The sequence below is a fragment of the Siniperca chuatsi genome, linkage group LG17 (genome assembly GCF_020085105.1).
Source record: "Siniperca chuatsi isolate FFG_IHB_CAS linkage group LG17, ASM2008510v1, whole genome shotgun sequence".
In the NCBI taxonomy this organism is placed as follows: Eukaryota; Metazoa; Chordata; class Actinopteri; order Centrarchiformes; family Sinipercidae; genus Siniperca; species Siniperca chuatsi.
In genome coordinates, this window is record NC_058058.1 from 7,277,006 (window position 1) to 7,295,739 (window position 18,734).

General features: G+C 39.7%; 1 protein-coding gene across 1 annotated transcript; it reads right to left on the reverse strand.

The window, feature by feature from the left end:
* Positions 1–848: 848 nt before the first annotated feature.
* On the reverse strand, positions 849–11,991 carry sall3b (spalt-like transcription factor 3b). The gene is made up of 4 exons (XM_044170967.1): positions 11,021–11,991; positions 3,561–6,551; positions 3,052–3,395; positions 849–1,706 (listed from the first exon to the last, which is right to left on the reverse strand). Exons 1-4 carry the CDS (start codon positions 11,100–11,102, stop codon positions 1,314–1,316), a joined length of 3,810 nt encoding a protein of 1,269 aa, XP_044026902.1. The 5' UTR covers positions 11,103–11,991; the 3' UTR covers positions 849–1,313.
* Between the last annotated feature and the right edge of the window lie 6,743 nt (positions 11,992–18,734).

The window sequence follows — 18,734 nt, forward strand, 5'->3', positions numbered from 1 at the left end:
ACGACTTTAGAGCAGATATACGTTGATAAAGACCGTGAGATGCGGTTGAAAGCTCCGAAAAAGCTAATAAGCGAACCAGAGTTGAGACTGTCTTTTCACATATAGTTAAAATAGTTAATTGTCTTCCCTAAATCCACCCCTTTTCGTATCAATAAGTCTAAAGCTGACCATTGTGTCTTACTTTGTTTATTTTTCATTTAAGTGCCAGATAATATTCCAGATAAGTTTTTAATTGGTACCTGTCTCCCAAAATAATTTGCAACAGCCAAGGAAATCTCGATTAATCTGAAAAACAGCGGATATGATTTGGAAAGAGATCATTTGACAAAACACCAACTTATACAAACTGATTCATGCTTATGCAAACTGATTGCATCAAAACAATTAACTATAGTAGCTTATTATTATTGTTATTATCATCATCATCATTATTATTATTATTATTGTTGTTGTTGCTATTATTATATGCTGCAGCTCGACAAGGGTACAGTTTTGCTGCAGGCCTACAACAAGAGCATCAAAGATAAACAAGATACAGAAACATGTTAACAAATGCATTTTGTTTTAGTGCACATCTGTACATGCTTGACCCCTCCTGTTTAACATTATACAGAAGTTGTTTGTTTGCAGAAGAAAAAAATCATGCTTACTTGCTAAGATAATGCGTAGGTCAAGAGAGAGGTACAGTTTGCAAAAGTAGTTATGAAGATGAAGCTAAATGAAATGAAAGAGCTCAGTCTATGTTGAACTTCTTTTGTGATTTCTATGAAGTAGTGTGTGAAATAACATCAAGACAAGTAAGCTCGTTTCAGTGTTCAAACAGAGTGAGGTAGTGAATTGACCATACAGACAGTTTGTTCTAGTTTTTATTCAGTCCAACTGTTGTTTAAGAATGACAATTTCTCACCATAACATTGACAATAGCTCATTGCAACTCGTAATTGTGGGTATTTATGAGCGTGTTTTGTGCTTTGCACCAGCTGTCAGTACTGGGCAGCTGTACGGAGGAGATAGCAGACTGTTTGCATTATTGATTTGAGCATACGTTCCCTTCTTCAGAGCAGCCATTCGTCTAAGCACCGTAGGAATTCTCAGGTACAAGTTAAACAACTTATTTAATGTATAGATAAAAAACATTCACAAATGACAGCAAAGTAAAATAGCAAAATGTGAATACCCTACTATTCTCTGTCAATTGATAAAAAGTTCTTTTTATGTCTATATATAATACATAAGAACAAACAAGGTGTTTTACAAATATTTTAACGTCCATAATAGATTGCATAAGTATCAAGTCCCCATTCAGCTTTTTTTCAATTGATTCCAATTTCTTTGCTGTCATCAATCAGCATAGAAAAATGCCTATTATTTCCCAGGTCCATGCCTGTCTTGGTTCGACTGGTTATTGGACTTCCTGTGGTGCTCACTCGGTCCATGCCTGCAGTCAGAGGGTGAAGCTGAGAGATGCCTCTGTTCTGAATCACTGAGATCTCATTGTTCTTCGCGGCCAGGCTGTTGGCGATAGCTGTCGCATAGCGGTTCCAAAATCCAGGGTCTACATTCATCGCTCGAGCTGCCAGGTCCTTCTGAAACATCTCCCCAAACTTCAAGGCCTCTCCACCAAGCAGAGCCATGGGGTTCTCTACCGACAGCCGCCGGCCTCTCCTGGCTGGTGCGTTGTTCCACATGTGAGTTCCCATATGAACCTGAAAATGACATTGAAGATATTAGATTTAGTGGATGCTTTTATTTCAAAATGCAAACATGTTTAGCATGGATGGTCCCAGTAAATATCAAGCCTCCTACACTGAAAGAGCTGGTATTTTATTCTCCCTATTGAACTATACTCCTCCATTCTCTATACTGATATATTTATAGGCTTATCGAAAAATGTAAAAACTTCAGATATATTTTGCGTCTTGTAAAGACATTTCATGGGAATCTGTGTTTACAAGATCTGACAATATCATAGCTCCACTAGTATGGGTTTCTGAATGCCAGTACTGAAACGATTAGTCGATTCATTAGTCGATCGATAGAAAATCAATCAGCAACAATTTTGATAATGGATTTAACGCTTGAGTGATTTTCCAAGCAAAAATGCCAAATATTCGCTGGCTCCAGCTTCTCAAATGTGAAGAATATCTGCTTTTCTTAGTCTTGTATGATAGTAAACTGAAACATATTTAGGTTTTGGCCTGTTGGTTGGACAAAATAAGCAATTTAAAGATGTCACCTTTGGCTTTGGGGAATTGTCATGGACATTGTTCACTATTTTCTGATATATTATTTATCAGCAGACTTACTGATAGGGAAAATAACTATAAGTTGCAGTCCTATACTGATTTTTTAGAGAATCAAGTAGTCAATAGCAGACATGCTGTTCACATGCGAAAAAAAGAAAAGTCTTGAGGGTCTCCCTCTGATTTATTTTTATTTTTTTGGTGGAGAGGAAAAGACCTAGAAACAGACATGATGGAACAGATGTGTTGCTAAATTATGAACAGGGCATTATAAATTCCTGTTGAATCGTATGTGGATTTGGCAGACTTTTAGTGGATGTTAACACTTCTGGTGTAGTGTATTATGAGAATAAATAAGTTGTAATGTAGAATTTGTACACGTTTTGATAAAAGGGGAATGTTCTGTGTTTTAACAGGAAGTTTAACGACAGTTTAAATCTACAAACTGGCTTTACTTTCTCTTTTCGTTATGGACTTTTCGTGGGGAAGGGACAGAGCTGTGAATGCTTTGTTATGTCATTTCCAAGTATGCTGCCATGCATTCAAATCCTGAAAGACAGTCCAAGGAAGTGTGGTCTTATGCACTATACAACACAACACAGAGTTAGACTCACTACACTTGTACTGGAAACAATTAAACAAAAATATAATTTTAAAATGGATTGATTATTATTTGATTATTCATTTGTATATTTTAGTTGTAACTGTGGATGACACTCCATCATCAGATATTTGACACCAGATATGTCAAGAAAGCTATCAGCTTGAATCCAGACAGCATAACAGAGAAAAAACATCCATTATCTACCTTCAGATTGCCTTTTGTGGTGAAAGCTCTGCCACAGATGGAGCAGACAAATGGTTTCTCTCCGGTGTGTGTGCGCTCATGGATCTGTAGGGCGCTGGCTGACGAGAAGTTCTTTCCACAGGCGTTGCAGTTGTGCTGCTTCGGTGTTCGACGAGGAGGAGCAGGCCCGAGCAGGGAGGTCATTCCTGGGCTGCCGACTGCTGCATAAGCCGGAGGGATGTGGACACTAAATGGTGGGTGCTGCCCTTCGGACAGGTTGTTTGACTGACTGTGACCGTTCACCTCGGTTTTTATCATGCCTGATGATGTGCTGGTAACCAGGCTGGGAATGCTTTGACCTGCAGCTGAAATGAAAGCGCAGAGGTGAAGTTTCCTCCCTTAAAATATAACACTATTCATACTTTCAATAGATTATTGAGACATCCTAAAAAGAAAAATTATTTGAACACGAATTGAAGTTCAGTATGCTATCACAATTTTACTAAATTAACACAACATTGCAAATGTACCTCTTTCTCTGCTCAGTTGGAATGACATGCTATAAGCAGTCTCCTCTTTCACACATAGCTTGCTGGCCTGTATTCCTCTCAGCTCTTGGGCCACTGCAGCTGCTGATGCCGAGGTCGGAGACTCAGATTGCTCACTCTTCACTGAGGCTGCCAAAGCCTCTTGGGATTCTGGCCTGTTGTTGTTCACTGCAGGTGATTTGATCGTCATGCCTTCTGAGTTGCTTTGAATAGGAGACGCTGATACATGAGGTGAACAGGAGGATTCTGACACATTTGGGCTGTTTGCGCTGCAGTTCTCCACCATTTTCTCTGATAAAGACCATTTAACATTGAGTTGGTTGCTGTCATTAAAACCATTTGTTATGAATTTCATACCCAAGGAATGATTTAGGCTTACAGTAGAGTCAATCATCCTCATTTGGTTCTCCAGAGCAGCTATACTTGATACAATGGAGGAGGACTCAGGAGGAGAATTACAATCAGAGATCAAGGGTTTAGATGGATTTACACTTTCCTCTATATTCTCTACCTCCTCTTCCTCTTCCTCATTATCATCCTCCATTGAAATATCATCAGTGAGGTCATTGCTATTGCTGCTGAGACTGTCAAAGTTCCTCTCGTTGAAAGAGATATCGCTGTCCATCTCCTGCAGCCCATCCACCAGAGTTGAGTCTGGAATTTGCCCAACCATGTGCATACGGATATGCTGCTGAAGGACAACAGCGTTGGTGAACTTCTTCTGGCAAATGGGACATGAGTGTTGCACCTGAACAGGTGGATTTTCTCTGTGAACACCAATGTGAGCCTTCAGGTTGCCTTTGGTGGTGAAAGCCCTGCCACACACTTTACATTTAAAGGGCCTCTCCCCAGTGTGAATGCGGTAGTGCATCTTTAGCGCACTCTGACAGCTGAGGACGCGGTGACAGAGGACACACTGGTTGGGGTCTGTAATCTTTTTGTCAATGTTCTCCACCAGCTGCTGAAGCTTTGAAGTTTCAGATGTTTGCATAGAGTCCAGGAGGCCACCGGTTGGGAATTTAGTTTCGTCTGAGTTGAGCGAGAGGGGTGGAGAGTTGGAGACAGGAGATGCTGAGGTGACGGGTTCAGGTGTGGTGGCCACAGATGGGATCGTAGTGCTGGTTGCCTCTGTTACAGGGTTGGCTCTCAGTCTCAGGGAGCAGTTTTGGGGCAGGTGTACCCCCTCTGTTTTCAGTATATTGGAGGCTTCTGTCTCATGATTAGACTGTGGAGACGCTGAAACAGGAGAGAAGTGAGCCTCACTGCCTCTGTGGTTAGGTGACAAAGATACACATTCAAAAGGAGCTGGCTGGTAGGGAGATTTAACAGTAGGTGTTACACTTACAGGGTCATTTGAACCTCCAATACTGGTAATAGTGGAGGAAAGCGGAAGACCCATAGTCGCTGGCAGAGTTGCTACAACAGGTTTGCTATCCAGCCATGAGGAAACAGGTTTTTCTGGAGGGATGGACATTCCATAGGGAATCCCAGAACTTGTTGGCACATTGTCAAGATATTCTGGCACCGGGTAAGGGTTCATCTGAACATGAGGATACTTCTCTTTATGCCTCTGGAAGTGCACCTTTAAGTTCCCTTTTGTGGAAAAGCGATTGCCGCAGATGTTGCATTTGAAGGGCCGCTCTCCTGTATGGGAGCGCAGGTGGATCTGCAGAGCGCTGTCGCTGCCAAACACTTTGGCACAGAACCTGCATTTATGCTTGAAGAAAGGCTCCTCTGGGCTGGGCTTCGTTTCGAACAAGGACATGTTAGGCAGTTTCCCTTTCCTGTGCTTCATCAGGGCTGCAAGAGGGTCAAGTGCATTAGCTGTAGCGGCGATGCTAGCCAAGGGATTGGGGAAAATGACGCTGCTGGGCGGGCTCTGAGGTAGAAATGGCAGGCTGGAGGATGAGCTGAGGAGGCCGCTCTGCCCCAGGGAGAGCGGGCTGGAGGAGTTTGATGTCTGAGTACAGCTAATGCTGCTGGTGTGTGAGCCTGTGTAAGGAGGCAGTAATGTGGAGATGCTGCTGCTGGAGCTGGAGAGAGCCGGGGTTGAATTTTCTGAGGAAACTGAGGTACATGTTACATCTCTAAAGGTGGACTGCCCGCTTACAGTTTGTGAGGAGAGACTTTGTGACTTTTCAAGCACTGAAGACAAAGAAACAGCAGCCTGTCCATTTATGTTTGAGGGCATCGCTCCAGACAGTGGCAGGATGGGAGGAGGGATGATGCCTTGAGAAGGGAAAGGGTTAGGTGCCAGAGACAGCGATCTGGAGACTGGGTTTAACGCTGCCTGTGTTGGTTGTCTGTTCATGATGGCTACCTGGCTGCAGATCTGCTCAATAAGCTGCAGCTGGTGGACCTGTTGTTGCTGCAGAGCCAGCAGGTGCTCCAGGATCACCGGGATGGCTGCTGAAGCTGCCTTCCCTCCAGTACCACTGCTGTTGATCCCCTGGGAGAACTGGGCAACAGCCACCCTGGTGCCGTGAAGGATCTCCAGCGTCACGTTTGTACTCGGCATGCTGTAACTGCCAGCAGCTGACCTCTGGGGGGAAGTGGACTCAGCTGAATCTGGAGGCTGAGGGCTGGAGGTTGTGGTGTATTTGTCCTGTGGGCAATGCTCAAGCTCCATGGCTTCATCCCGCTCCCTGCCTTCCTCTAAGTTATCCAGACTGTCGTTGTCATTCACCAGCGTCTCTCCAAGCTCAAAGCCAGCATCTGTGGACTCTGCTGCAGATGAGTCACTGGACACCACACTAGGAACCGGAGAGGGTCCGATAGGAGATTCCTCAGGAACTGGCATCCCTTCATTGTCCTTCACTATCAGCACCAAGGGATCCTCTGTGCAGACTTTCTGATGTTCACTCAGTTCAGTCCAAGTAAAGAACTCAGCACAGCATTTGTCACAGATGTGTGTTTCCTCACTGCTGTGGCAGCCACCATTGGTTTCCACTCTCTCCATGCCCTCCACGATGCCTGAAAGCACGAAAAAAAAGATGTTGAGAATGCAAAATTGATCATTTATTTTCCTGATATTTCACCAGAGGGAGAAATGTTCTTTTATCACATCATAAATAATCCACACACACAATGAGTCCATCTTTCCGAACTCATGTTGTGTGGAACAAGCATTGTTCAAACCCACTGAACTTAATATTCCACAAGAGATCCCAAAGTGTCCAAAGATAACAAACATGTCAAGCTGAGTTACAAAGAGGTTTTTATAAAATGATGCAAAACACATCTTAAAACAGATCATTTGCTGTAAAAGACAACATCTTAGATTTCTATATTTCGCCCAATACAAATACAGTCTATACATACTGTATATGTAACATTGTCATATAGTGTGGACAGTATTTTTTCTAACTATGAAGCTACTGAAGGGGAATTCCAAGTTGTAACTGCAAATAATAGCCACTTATTTTTCTCTCTGAACTTTTATTATATAAGAGATCAAGTTTTCCCAACTATTTAAATGTTTACAGCTGTTAAGAGTGCTTGTGCAGTTGTATTTTTTTTTTTATTTTGTGATACCACTTTCTGTCTTAAAAGTCATCAGGCGCCATAATTACATCACTTTAAAGTGTTGACAAAGGTTTTAAACTCACACCCCCTGTTTTCAGATGTTAATAATCTTTCTGAAAAATCAATAAAGTTCAGTGAAGTTATCTGACCTTTCATTTGTGCATTCTGACATATAATGAAATTCCATACAGTATATATATATTTTTTGTGTGCATTCATACATTTCAGTAATGTGTCTCATCTTTAGACAAATAATTGTGCGCTTACCACATTTTGTTCAAAAACTAAAACATTTTGAAGTAGTCTAACCTAAGTAGAAAACCTGGGTTTATTCAAATAGCATGTCAGCTGACAATCACTAATTTAACTGTAAAATATTTCCCTGTGTGTTTTTATGCAGTAAATAGCTTCCATTTGATACTCCAAGTAGTTTGAAACACGTTATAAATTGATCATTATTACTGTATCACTGATACTGAATGCTCAGATAAACTTAATTGTTTCTTCCTATAATAAGTCTGCATCAACAACAACCGATAGTGTGTTAATCTTAATGATATACCTCACTCTATAATATCATAGCTTCAATAGACAGCATAATGGTGTTTGTATTACAGTAAATACCTAAATGATATGTGCAAAGTTTGCCACTTTTACATGTAATCAAGCTCTAAATGTACAGGAAATTAAAAGTAGAGGAAACCAATAAAAGACCCAGAATATCCTGATGTGAGAAGGATATAACATATGAATTTGTTATTCTTATTCCTAACTTGTGTGGCATTTTAATGTCAATCCACTGTTACTTTTTTAAATCAAATTATTACATTTGGTTATATCTGTAAAATAAATGCTGTATACAACACATATCACATATCTAACACATTTCAATGAAATTATTTTTCCTTCTGTTTGACAGTGATCTTTTGACATCAGTTTCCTTTTGTCCTCTTTCAGTAGCTGATATGTGACGTTCTTTGAGAAAAGATTTTACACTTTAGAATCACTGTTGCAGCTGTTCAGGCTTTGCCCCATTAGGAAACAGACAGCAATACCAGATGGAAAGATTTGGGGAAATCAATAGTAAATTATTGTTACAATAATTTAAGAATAACAATTCAAAAAGGACCAAAAGTAGAAATATGGATATTATAAGGTTTAGGTATGATTATGCAATTAGATCCCCCCCCAATAATTTACTTATTTTATAAAAAAATATTTTATTTCTGCCACATGATCATCACAATCATGAATCATAAAATAAGACGCCAAAGGTTGTGTGCGTGTTGTGTGTGTATGTGTGTGTGTGTGTGTGTGTGTGTGTGTGTGTGTGTGTGTGTGTGCGACAAATGTGCTGCACCTTTGTTCTTAAACACAGTAAATGTGGACATAAAGCAATTTAACCGTGCATACGTTTGTGCCAAATTTAACATGTACGTGTGTGTGTATGTGCGCCCGAATGTGCACGTAATTTGTGTGTACGTGTGTGTATGTGTTTCCAAGTGTAGTCAATACACTCCAATTATCACTATGTTTCACCACCTGAAAGAATGGTGTCCCAGTGTGCCCAAGCTAAACATAGACTGAGACATGGTGTATTTACAATTATACAAGTACACTCAACAAATCCTCATGCAAACACACAGTGCAATCTCTGTATTAATAGATAATGTGTTTGTTAATACATTACAGGCTTTAGCTTCCAACTGTCTCCCATCTGAGATACTAAAAACTGATTTTAACTTTTTTCAGTTTAGAAGAGTGCAACCACAGTTGAGTGAGTAAAATCTATTTAAAAGTCAAACTCGCCAGTAAATAATCAGAGTCGCTGGCTCACCAAGTGGGTGGTCTGGAGATCACCAGGGCGATTCAGCAAACACAGGCGTGAAAACACTTTCACTGTTTTAGCTCAGGATTTTGTCTGCGCTTTGTAAGATTTACTTCCAGAAAAAGCAAAGCAAAGATCTTGATGATTTAGAGCTCTGAATATATTTTCAAATATAATAACACTGATCGAAATTTATTTTAAAATGTCACCCTCACTCAATCCATACTGTTAGGAGCAGAAAACAGATTTATCTCTGTTTCTTGCTGTGTAGTTTGGCGATGAGAGGAGAAAAAAATCATGAAGCTGCAGCTGAAAAGCAAACAGACTCTCTGCCCAGCGTTAATGCCTCTTTGGCTCTTTGTGTGACCTCTGGGCTGCAGAGGTCAATGGTTCAGATGTACTAATTGTATTATGATCCAAACATGGAGCACTTGCCCTTCGCAGGGTGAGGCTGACAAAGGTTAAGTCAGCAGGCTCAATCAAAGCCCATTTCAGTGGCAGAGCCCCCCCGCCTGGCTGCAGGGCTGTGGGAGGGCCTCCTCCACACTCGACACCTTTTCACTGCCTCAAATAATAATAAAGTGACATGTAATTTTATTGAAAATTATGGAACAAGAAATGTGATGATGATGATTTGAATTAATTTTTGAAATTGGCTTGGTTTTTTGCAGGCCTTTTGCGCTTGAGAATAAACAGAGGCCGGTGAACAAAGTCTTATACTGATATAAATAAATACACATATGTAAAAATGAATCATATTACATTAGATTAATTTAACATTTACTGTCAGTTAAAGCTTGGTAGGATGTAAACCAAAGATTTTGCACCAAATTTAGAGAGCGCAGGCCAAATTCTATTTAAAATTAAGTACATTTTTGATAAACACATAGCCAATAGTTAAAAGGTTAATTTATGGTTAAAATATTGATGCTGATATGAGTTAGCATTCAGCTGTTAGTGTTGATTAAAATGTTCAAATAACATCCAAGCTGCACATACATGAGGAGAAAATTAAATCATTTAATTAAATATTAAAATATTAGAAATGATGATAGGCTTCTGATGTACCATAATATAGGCTGGCAATATGGTGAAGAAGTGAGATCTAGTTACAAATAAGGTGTCCAAGGCTCATCATTTTTAATAATTATTTTATACACTCCTGACAAAATGTTAAGATTAAGAAATACTGGAAGTTCAGATCTCTTTTGTTTTTCATATTATTTATGAAATAATTTGTACAGAAAATATAGAACATGTTAATTAAACATAACAGTAAAATACAGGAGTCCCCATGGAAGTAAATACATTATTATGATCATACAAGTCATTTCGTTATCATTTCAGATTATTTTGTCCTGGTTTCTAATCTCATTAAAAATGTTTTAACAGTTGACAGGTAGGCCTCGAGCCAAAACACAGAAATAACCCCTTATCGCCTGGTGGCTATTTCCATGGGTTTAGTCTGTCTTTGATGGATTCTGTCGGTACTGTAGTTCACAACAGGCCCTGTTTCTACTTATTCCCCTAAAACTGTTAAACATAAATTATATTAAATATGAAAATAGTTTTGATTTGGTTTAATTCATGAGATGTGTGTACTCCGTACAGTGCCAACATAGCCTTCAGTTAATAAATCTGGATCTGATTTTTGATAAAACATTAAAAACGTATTAAAATATGCACCATTACATTTCCCTCTCATGACCAGATCGTAAACTTTTTTTAGACTTTTTAGACTAACAGTGTTTCATTTCGCAGACTTCAAAACTTAAAACTAAATAATGTTAAAATGTTAAAAAATAATAATTAGGAGTCAGGCAGAAACAGGAAAGTAAAACCAACCTAAATCACTTTGTCCGTTTAATCGAAATAAACTTTGTCCACCTTTTAGATATTTGTAGACGTAAAGCCACCATTATTGTCCAATTGTCATATTCCTGTAGGCTACTCAAACATGTTCTTTGCAACAAAACCCTTTAAAGTAAGCTGCTTTTAAACGATAGTTGTTCTTGTTTCTACCGGTGGTCTATTAGCAGCAGCTGAAGTAAACCCAGTAAAAGTCTTTTAAAGCCTCCAGGACACGTACCATTTTTGCAGGGGAATCCGGTCTGTGTCGCTTCTTCATCTGACTTAAGGTGCTGCGGCTTGGCTTGCTTGCGGCGGGACATGTTGATCTCTCTCTGCGACTCGCTGCTGCCTTTCGCCGACTCATCTACAAGCAGCGAATGGGACCCTTCAGAGGGAGCGGGATCGGTGAAATAAGCGTACGGTGGCTGGTGCTGATGCCCGTGTGCAGATTGCGCATGTCAGTGTAATTGTGATGGAGGAAGGATAATGCTTTTACGACTCTTGCTGTCCTTCGGTGGGTGATTGGCTGCGGTCCAGCCAACACGCTAGATATGGAAATGAGGGATGGGGTTTAATAATAATTAGTTCACTTCCTGTCCGGTGTGCGGCTGCTTTTACGCACAACTCCGAGCAGCTCCAACATGGTTTAGTCCGACCTGAACTCCTGTGAGTGTCTCATGCGTTTTGGAGAAATCTTGGGTTTAACTTTGTGACCAAATGCTGCATCTCGGTATAGCCTAGTCCGTTTAGATTTAAGCTTGACTTCTGTGTCGAAAGAGACGCTCCCGTTTGAGCTGACTTCTCAGGATGTGGATGGATGGATGTCCCGGTTGAATCTGTCGCCTCACACGCACTTAAGACAGCAGAGCAACACTAGCAGGACCAGTTATATTTCCACAGGAGGATAGACTTCATGTTGAGTCTCCTAAAACTGCGTAAAGTCCGGAATCGACGCGTTAGAAGAGGTAATTCTTGCGTAAAAGGCGAAAACCTCGCAGACCAGATATCGGCGGATTAAATAAATGCCTAAAGTCAAACTTTGTGCGTAAAAATCTCGCTCAGGTCGCAGATAGGTCTGATCTGGTCTCAAACTGGTTGCTGTCGGAAGTGAGACTCCCTGGTTTGTCCGAGGCACCGGCGCTCTCCTTGTTGCCTCCGCCTCCGGTCCATCATTAGATGCCCTTCAGCCGCCTGCGATAGGCTACTGCCAGGATACCACAGGAGGTGTTGGAGCCCTTGCTTCATTTGTTACGACCTCCCACAATTTGGCGCCATAATAGGCTGAAAAATGTCTCAATGTTGGAAAAGAAATCTTCCTTTGAGTGATGATCAGGGATGTGTGGAGGAGAAACCCACCTGAACTCAGTTTAAAGCCTCTTCTTGTGGAGTAGAGTTTAATGAGAAAAGGGTATTGAAATAAAAAATAGGCATACTAGACCTTCATTTTTGTAGTTTTTGTTTAAGTTTTGCTGGTTGGTTAGCATACAATCACCAACTACAGGTCAGTTTTCAGTTAAAACTCTTAATTGTCACTACAACTATCACCAAAAGATCAAAGTGGTAAATTAAGGCAAATATCAGAGTATGAAGTGTATAATAAAATCTGTTTTGATGTTATTGTTTGATCCCCCCTTCCACAGAAACTATTTCAAAGCTGAGAGAAGAATGAAGCATACTACAGCATGGCTGTAATCCCTTTTCAGCAGGCATTGTCCTAAAACTTGTAATTATGTGGTATTAAAAGATGCAGCTGGGGGAGGACAGAATCAGCTGTTGATAATTGCAAGTGCTACACAACAGCCTGGTATTGATCGGCATGTCTCCTATTCCCCTGCTATGGAGAGATAAGGAGGCCCCACTCCTGCTGGAATATAATTTCTTCTGACCTATCAGGTTTCTACAGACTTATGATGAATAGCCAGAGTGGCCAAGAGCGCTTATCTGGAAACTCAACCCTCCTTGATTCGATATTGATTCTTTGTAACCAGCGTCGGCACACAAAATCAAACTACCAACTACTTGACCATGATCTCTTCCAGATTCTAACTTGGCCTACAGCAACGCAGACTGCACTCACGGCCTGAAGCACCACTTGAATTTAATTATTGTGTACATCTGTTAGTGGAACAAATGTATCAATTTGTATTCATTAGTATGATGAGCAAGGAAATGTATCTGAACAAGGCCAATTCAAGTTAAATAAATTATATTCATTAATTTCATAATAAATGACTCCAAATATAACTTTTTAGTTTATCAAAGTGCTGCTGGATGTAAATGAATACATGAAAATACACCAAACATAGACACATAACATAGTAATACTAGAAACAGACATACAGGAGTTTTACACAATAACATACATATCTGAATAAACATCATGCAACACATACTAATACTACTGTGAAGCTTAAACTGTTTAACTTTTGTCAACAGTGTGCCAGAGACATGTTGGATGTTTTTATGTAACTATTTTCTTAAAACTACACCCTCCTAAAATTGCATATATGCCATGGCATCTGATATAATGGATCAGTTATATTTTTATATTATAAGTTGATGTAGTCAGTGATCATTATCCTAGCAAAATATTTTCACACTGATTCCCACCAAACATTGAAATTAAATCCCCCACATCTCCCAAAATACAGACGTGACCTCAGTTGTAACTAGGGCCCTGAATATAAGGTAAAAAGTGTTTCTTTTCAGTTGTCCAGGGGACGGACAGAACAATGCAGACACCCATATTATATAGTGCATTGAACTTCAAGGTGTTTCTGTTACTTTGTCAAGTAGTGCATTACATTGCAAGTTGTTTCTGTTACTTTGACCACCCTCTGGACATAAATCAACACCTCTGAAACAGTCTCAAAAATGGAAAACCTTAAGTCTCACAAATTTCTGCATTAGAGCATACAGGTGTTCATGGTATTTTGTCCACTTCACTGGGCTGCTGTAACACGAATCAAGTACACTGAAAAGCTGAAAAATAAATGGGATCTGTACACCAAAGTTCACTAAGTGATAGCAAGTAAATAGAATATTTTTAATACAATTTTTAATCACTTACTTTAACTCAAAACCAGCACATGCAATAACAGGTTAAAAATGCATCAAAAACGATTTAATAGTCTGTTTACAAACTTAGTTACAGTTTATTTAATTACTTTTAAGTCCCACTCTCTGTGTACAAGCTGGTGTGTGAGTCATTTTTTTGAGCAAGAGATTGTCACCAAGACTGAAGTACTGCGCATATAAAACTGAAAATTGAGGCTGCAGAAGATTCCCTGCGAGCAGTTTCTGTCCATATGAAGATTACAGTAGAGTCTGTGATTTACTAGCAGCTGAATTCAAGAGCAGATACAGCAGCGTCCTGTCAGCCTGTGCCAACTGAGGAATGTGAGAGCTGCTGTACGGAGCATGAGGCCTCAGATGGAGATGTGACAAGCTAATGGCCCCTGACCCGCCGCTGAGATCAGCTACAAGAAAAATGCAAAGCTCTGCAGAGGTATGTCAGGCTAAAAGACATGACAAGAGTTGTAGAGAAGACTTTGAGAGTCCTGTGGCTTCATATTGAGGTATTTAAGAGGAAAAACTTAATTCCATTGGAGGTCTATTTTGTAAATATCTGCATGGGAAGTTTGGGCCAAGATTTTGCATTTAAAAGAGTCAGTTCAGCTACATTTTATGCTCTTAAACCTCACTGACCTGCCGGAGAACCAGTTATTACAAACTCCTGCTCTGCAGCCAAATATTGTTCCGCCCTTATTTTAAATTATAGTGAGATACCAAAGTTACTAAAGATAACAAATTTGTCAGGTTGAATTTAGGGGAAATGTGTATAAAATTATGCATAAGACATCCAGAATATTTTCAGAATATTTCATTCCAGAGTCTTATGTACAGAATATATATGACATTGTCGGACAGTGTGGAATAAAGAAACTTAAGGGGAAATTAAAGGGGACAGCTGCATTAACAAAGTATAGTCTCAATAAAAACTGTCCACAGTGAGGTTACTTATCACAACTAACTAACAAACAACAAGTCTTGAGACCTAAACAACAAAATAGGTGTTTGTCATTGCCTTCCAGTACAACCCATATGAAAGTTTTCTGTATCTGGCGCCCCTATTGACAGGACCACATTGTTTGTAAGTGCCCTCCAAAACGACACCATGCTACTTCCACCTTTGCTTCTTAGAAAAAACAGCCATTATTTACACAACCACAATAGGGTCATTTGTCAAATGACAGATGCTGTCATTTTTCTGACTCAGTCTCATCCACTCACTTTTTGAGTTATTTGGAAAGACATCTTGGTGTTGACCTCTTCAAATGTCATTTTCAGTGCTTTGAGCCAACCCAGTATCTCCAGAAATTATGTTCATATTCAGCCCACAATTTACGTCCAGTGCCAATGTAGGAAGTGGTGTACCCTTTATGTAATGAGGCAGACAGTATGGGTGTGGTTGTGAGTGGTGGAGGGGCATGTGGCGCATCTGACTTTCATGTGGGCAACCAGAGTTTTCGTCCCATCAATCTAACAGCTAATGTTTGCTTTTTCAAAATGTACCCACAGTCATCCTCTGTCCCTAACCATACCATAGTTGCCATGTGCAGATACTGCAGAAAGAACGAATTTTTAAAATGTTGGCATTGGACTTTAAAAAAATGTTTTAATCAAATATAATTCAGGCTTTTGCCAAATCATCCAATATCCATGTTCTGTCTAGCAATTGAAATGAAACAAATCCAAATCCAAGTACCAAGTGGGTGTAAATACAATTAAAATAAGTACAAAGTGGGTTTACGGGTTGATGATAATAATACAGTATAATAATACAATGTAATAATACACGTAGTAAGTAATACTGCATGAACTGTTAAGTGTAGCCTATTAAGATTATAATGAGACGGTGGATATTGCACAGTAGTAATAGAAGTATGAATAAATATCAATAAATAGGGAATTTTAAACTGAAAAGTGCATATTGCACAGCAGTATTAACACAGATTACAGAGATACAATTAGTGGGGTAGAATTTCTAAATTGTCAAGATTAAAAGTATCTAACAGTAAGAAGTGCAATGCTGAAAGCCACAGGCTGCAGCCTCAGTTTGTAACTTCTGAGTCTGGAGCCTGCTGCTTCATTTGATTTACTTTTCAATGAAACCAACTGGATCATAACAATTTTTTAGTTGAATATATCTCTCCTCTGGGGGGCTTCAGGGTGGCAATGATTTTTGCCCCCCACCACCAGCATCGTGCAACAGAATAGATCTAAAAGAATTACACTCACTCAGGCTCTGTTTCCTCGTATAATCACACAAAAGGATTTTTCTTGAAAATGATCATAAATCACAGGCCGGATCAATACACCGGGCCCAGGCTGCACTAGCCTGATAACACAATCAATACAGGGTATTTGGATTTTAATTAATACATGACAGCGCCTCAGCCCTGAAACGGTGAAATATGACCTCAACCCCTTTTAAAATACGTCCTGCAGAGCATCACATGCTACAGCTCATCAGATGTCAATGTGATCTGGTACCTGAGGAGCTGAATGAACGGAGAGCTGAGAGACAGAGGGACAAGACTAAGACTCTGCAGTCAAGCTTGCAGCTCTATGAGGCTGTGCACAGTGGTGCTTTGAGCTAAATGCTAACATTAGCAAGATAACATGCTTGCAATGGCAATAACAAGATACTGATGTTAAGGCATCATTATTTCAATAATTAATGTCTTCTTTTAATGATTTGCATAACTATATAATTCTTTAAGCTAAGTTTGTGAAAGCATTATACATGACAATACCAAGATATTTAAAATGTGGTATGATGGGAATTTCAAACACCAAATTCTAATCAGCCATAGATTTGTTAAGTAGAAGTATTCTATTTTCAAATGATTTTAATGTCCAGATATGTTGCTAAATTCATTATCATGCTGATGTTTAGCAAGTACAATGTTTACCATGTTCACCACCTTAGTGTAGTGTGTTAGCATGCTAACATTTGCTGTTAACACAAAGTTGAGCTGAGGCTGATGGGTATGTCATTAATTTTGCAAGTATTTGGTCATAAACCAAAGTATTGGACAAATGAAAATTTTGACCGGATGATGAAAAAGAAAAGTAAGGGGGTCTAAAAAGTTTCAGTTCATCCTGAGGGAAACGTGAATATCTGCACCAAATTTCATGGCAATCCATTTAATAGCTGTCGAGACATTTCACTGAATACCACAAATGTCAACCTGCTTCTGGTTCTAGAGGAAAAGTCAGGGGATCAGCAAAGTCATTAGGATTTGTCCTCTGGAGACCATGAATGTCTGTACAAAATTTGTTGGCAATCCATCCAATAGATGTTGAGATATTTTAGTCTGGACCAAAGTGGTGAACTGACCAACTGACACTGCCATCCCTAGAGCCACGCCGCTCGTACGGCTAAAAACAAGAGTCCAATCCTTACGTCCTTCCAGAAAGACCAGCAATTGTCAAACCTGATATGGAAGCTCAGACACCCCTCCCTTGCAATATCCAAAACCTTCACTCAGCAGTTATTGCAGCTGAATGGGAGCAGGTCCTTCATCCCAAAACACAAAGCAAACGTGGACTAGACCAAAAAGAAATCAAAAGTGAACAAAGAGGGATTGAACGGAGAGCCGAGAGTGATAGACAGCACCACGACAGGGCTGTTAGGTTATGTAGACTGAAGGCTGAGTGGCCGGGAAATTTCTGATCGCTTTGATTCACTACACCCTACTTGGCTCGGCTCTCTCCCCCTCTCTGCTTTTATCTAACACTGTGTTTCTGTATTGATTTTTTTTTCTTTATCTTCAAGGCTGGATAAGAGGACAGAGAACTACGGGAGTGAGAGTGAATGGAGAACTTTCTTAAAGATTGCTGCTATTCTCTGGCTTATTGCCTCCTGTCCTTCATGGTTTCACATGACGTCCCTGGTGTCAGGATCGCCTTCAAGCTGTAAATGAGGAAGCTGATGATACCGGTGGACTGGGATCAAAAAGAAGGAAATTGGCAGAGGTAGAAATAAATGGACAGAAATTAAATACATTTCTTAAGAGTGTGGGATAATATCTAATCGGTGTAAATATTTTTTGGAGCAAAGGCAAGTAAAAAGAAAATATTTCCTTCAGGGGAGTTTTGTTGTTTGAGGAAACTCAGGAAGGTATTGAGTTAATCTCTCTCCATTTAGAGCAGCATGGGAGAAACAGGAACGCAGACTAAAGCACCACCTCAGCTGCTGTTTTCTTACACATAAAAGCTTCATAATGATGTGTTTGGGACTTTGTTGACATGCAAGCTTACATGACAACAACCTAACGGCAAAAAGAGCTGTAAATTTCTGGAAAAAAGGGAAATTATTCCTTCTCACAAACTTGTATGCCAATTACAACAATGGATGCAATAAAACAGTAGTTAATTACAACCTTTGAGCAAGTAACATCTGAGGCTAGTAGAGGAAAACTAATGTAGTCACCTCCTTTACATGAAATACACCAGACAGTGTGATGACAGATAATCTATCTTTGAATGGATTAGTTACTGGGAGTATTTTAGCTGAAAGTATCAAATTTTAAATTAAGAGAAAGACTTTTCAGGCAATAGATTTCTTAAAACAAAGAGGAGATAGTCTTGAATGCAGCAGCAGGATGCCTCTTTCTTATCCCAAAACACAATTAGACAGTTTTCGAATGAGAATGGACTGTTCCAGATCAAAGTGAAAGTAAAAAGTCTTTTCAGAGCTGAATAACAAAGCAGACTACCTGCAGGCAGCCCTTTGTTTCGTTTCCAGCATTAACAGAAACAGCACTTCATATTAACTCTGACAAATAATCTAGTTGGCAATCACTTAATGTGAGAACCATTTAGAGGTTCTCCTGGAATGATTTTATATTTCAGTATTTAAGTTTAACGCTTAGATTTTTTTA

Excerpts from the sequence above, each read along its gene's own strand:
- sall3b (XM_044170967.1), bottom strand. The coding sequence starts at position 11,102 with ATGTCCCGCCGCAAGCAAGCCAAGCCGCAGCACCTTAAGTCAGATGAA. Across the intron at positions 6,552-11,020 it reads CGGATTCCCCTGCAAAAATG|GCATCGTGGAGGGCATGGAG; the intron begins GTACGTGTCCTG and ends TCGTGCTTTCAG. Across the intron at positions 1,707-3,051 it reads CCACAAAAGGCAATCTGAAG|GTTCATATGGGAACTCACAT; the intron begins GTAGATAATGGA and ends TGTCATTTTCAG.